Source organism: Trachymyrmex septentrionalis, unplaced genomic scaffold (genome assembly GCF_001594115.1).
Source record: "Trachymyrmex septentrionalis isolate Tsep2-gDNA-1 unplaced genomic scaffold, Tsep1.0 scaffold126, whole genome shotgun sequence".
Taxonomy (NCBI): domain Eukaryota; kingdom Metazoa; phylum Arthropoda; class Insecta; order Hymenoptera; family Formicidae; genus Trachymyrmex; species Trachymyrmex septentrionalis.
This window is the reverse complement of record NW_017304395.1, coordinates 1,360,952-1,363,788: the sequence shown is the minus strand read 5'-3', so window position 1 is coordinate 1,363,788 and position 2,837 is coordinate 1,360,952. Positions and strand designations below refer to the sequence as shown.

Below are 2,837 nucleotides of genomic sequence, written 5' to 3'. Positions count from 1 at the left end.
GCGTCTCCCGTCAAGTATATTTTTGAAATTTAGTACATTAATAAAATTTTTTTATTTAAAAAAAATGTAGGTCATATCTTTTTAATACCTCCACCTAGAAAAAAATAACAAAATACGTTTCTCCTTGTTTCATTTTCATTTAAAACATTTTTTCGTATATATATATATAATAAAAAATAAATATTCAAGATTTTAATTTAAGTGGACTATCCTGTATATTGATATAAACAATTTATGCAATAGGAAAATCTTTTTATAAATTGAAAATATATTTTTGTAAGTAATAATTATTTACTGTTTAATATTTATCTCTTAATAGAGAAGTGCTTGATGGAGGCTTTCCGCACCGATTGCCAGACATTAATAACGCGCTTCGAATTGTCTTATAATACTCACTTTCAAAACTTCTGTGAGATCTGGAAAGAAATGCAGTTTGGATTGGTTTTTGCGTACGTACTTTTTTTTAATTAAAATTTTATTTCAAAATATTAACGGGTTTTTTTATTTAAAGCTTCTCTGTAAAGTATGTATCAGAAAATCAGTTTACACAGATTTCAATTTTGAAAATTTTTCAAATTTACAGATATCATCCTTCGGAAGCAGCTTTAACGACATTTTGTGAAGATGCCCTTTGCATAATAAAGCAATTTCTGGTAAATGCATCCAGTTTAAAGGAACGTATAGGGACTCTGTATCTTACATATGGAGTTTACTATAAAATGCCAGTAAAACAACTAAAAATCAGAATGACTCTATCAGATTGGAATTGTTTAATGGAGTTGCACAGTCAAATAAAACAGGAGGAATATCATGATGCTAATTATATCTTATGCAAAATGATTGTTGATCGTGTATTTATTCATTGCATTAGTGACAGAGAGGTATATTTTATTCTGAATTAAAAATACTTTTTTCAAGTCGCAGATATTATTAATATAACTATATTCGTAGATAAAACGTTAGAATGTTTTTGACTTTTAGTATTTAAAATGTGAATGTTTACAAATATCGGACAAGTGAGAGTAGCTCTGCAGTAATTGTTGTGTAATTTTTTTCACAAAATGTTCATGTATTTCGTGTATATAATGCTTATATAGAGGTCGAACGTTTCAGCTCACTTCGAGCCATCATCAGCGATGTACAAACATAATTCAGTGGTTAAAAAATATTTGATTCCATTAATGTGTGCAATGGATGCAGCTTTAAATTACCAGGTTTAAGATTGTGATCTTCAATTAGTTCAACTTCCATTGCAGACAAGAATGTAGTTAAAAATTATGTAAAGATCGAGCGGAGTTGTTTTAGTTTTCTTTACGGATGTTTAAACATCTATCTTTTACCACGTATAGATATTTAATTACACATTCGAACTCTATGTAAGCATTACACGAAATATATGAATATTTTATAAAAAAAGATTACACAATAATTACTGCGGAGTTACTCTCATTTGCCCGATACTTTTAAACCTTCACACTTTATAGACAAAACTTCTCAATAATTCTCAATTAAAAATTTAGTTAAGAGAATGAAAGATAAAGAAAAAAAGAGAAATAAGGTAAATGTCCCATTAGCCGAACGTTTAAGTAAGGTATCATAAATAATACAATTTATATTATTAGAAAGGTTTTTAATATAAATATTTGTATTCATTTGAAAGCTCAAGACTCTCTTAAGCAAGGAAAAATTATTTGAACCCACTTATAACAATTATTAATTAAAATATTTAAATAATAGAATGTGTCAATGTATCAATGGCCGGACAGCTGATCACTGACAATGAGATGTAATTGTTCCAGTATCTGATCACAATTAGAAAATTATGCTGACCGGAAATATTAATATAAATAGATGTTTAATGACAAAAGACGGTAATTATGCACTTTAAGGGATACCGCGTCGATGACTTTGACATATGTTATCAAGGTCATGACTCTAAGTTACACTGAGGACACTACGCCGATGATCTTGATCTTGATATATGTTGTCATGATCCTGAGTGACCTTTAACAGGTTTTAGGTAGTGATCGTCCTTGGTTAAAAAGTTATTAACAAAAAAAGTTTGAAAAATGCAGAAAATTTTTGTTTTATATAGTAGAAAAGAGACACCATTTTTCGAACTTTTTTAAATAATTTTTTAACGAAGGACGATCGCTACTTGAAACCTGTTGGAGGTCACTCAGGGACAACATATGTCAAGGTCAAGATCATCGGCGCAATGTCCTTTAAAGTGCATAATTTATCCAAAAAATAACTAATTTATCAAATTGATTTTTAAGGTAAAAAGCATTTAGGGCTAATATTAATTTAAATAAATAAAGTTTTGTGTAACTATCTGGACATAAGTACTGTCCGATCCCAGAGAGTGACTGGACATGTATCTATGTCCGGACATTTACACAACTTTATTTAAGTTAATCTTCATCTCAAATACGCTTTTTAAAACGTAATATTATTAAATTGTAATCTTTAAATGCAATTAAGTTATAATACAATAATAAAAAAAATCATTTAAGATTAACAATAATAAATTTTGTGTAAGTGTCCGGACATAGGTATAATACATGTGTAATTGGGATATCAAGTATACTGGGACATTTATCTTAATGAAGTTTAGAGAAATTTTATTAGAAAACAGAATTTAATAGAATTCAATTAAAAGTGCAAATAGAAAGCATTTGTGAATTAATTTTAAATAAATGTTACATTAATTAACTTACGAGTTAATGAAGTTCTTTTTAGAAACTGCAAATACATAAAATTTAAGAAAATATCTTTTTATTCAATATAAAATTTAGCTACAAGGACAGAAGATGTCCTTAGACATAGAGATGATA

The 2,837-nt window shown here is 27.9% G+C and overlaps 1 protein-coding gene across 3 annotated transcripts in view; it reads left to right on the top strand.

Moving 5' to 3' along the window:
* LOC108756374 overlaps positions 1-2,837 on the top strand; it is an 18,461-nt gene that overhangs the window by 5,591 nt on the left and 10,033 nt on the right. For all 3 annotated transcript variants that reach the window (XM_018500122.1, XM_018500120.1, XM_018500121.1), the window contains exons 2-3: positions 320-449; positions 584-881. In XM_018500122.1, coding sequence (XP_018355624.1) covers positions 331-449; positions 584-881 — 417 coding nt within the window. In that variant the 5' untranslated portion in view covers positions 320-330. The remainder of the gene's footprint in view (positions 1-319; positions 450-583; positions 882-2,837) is intronic.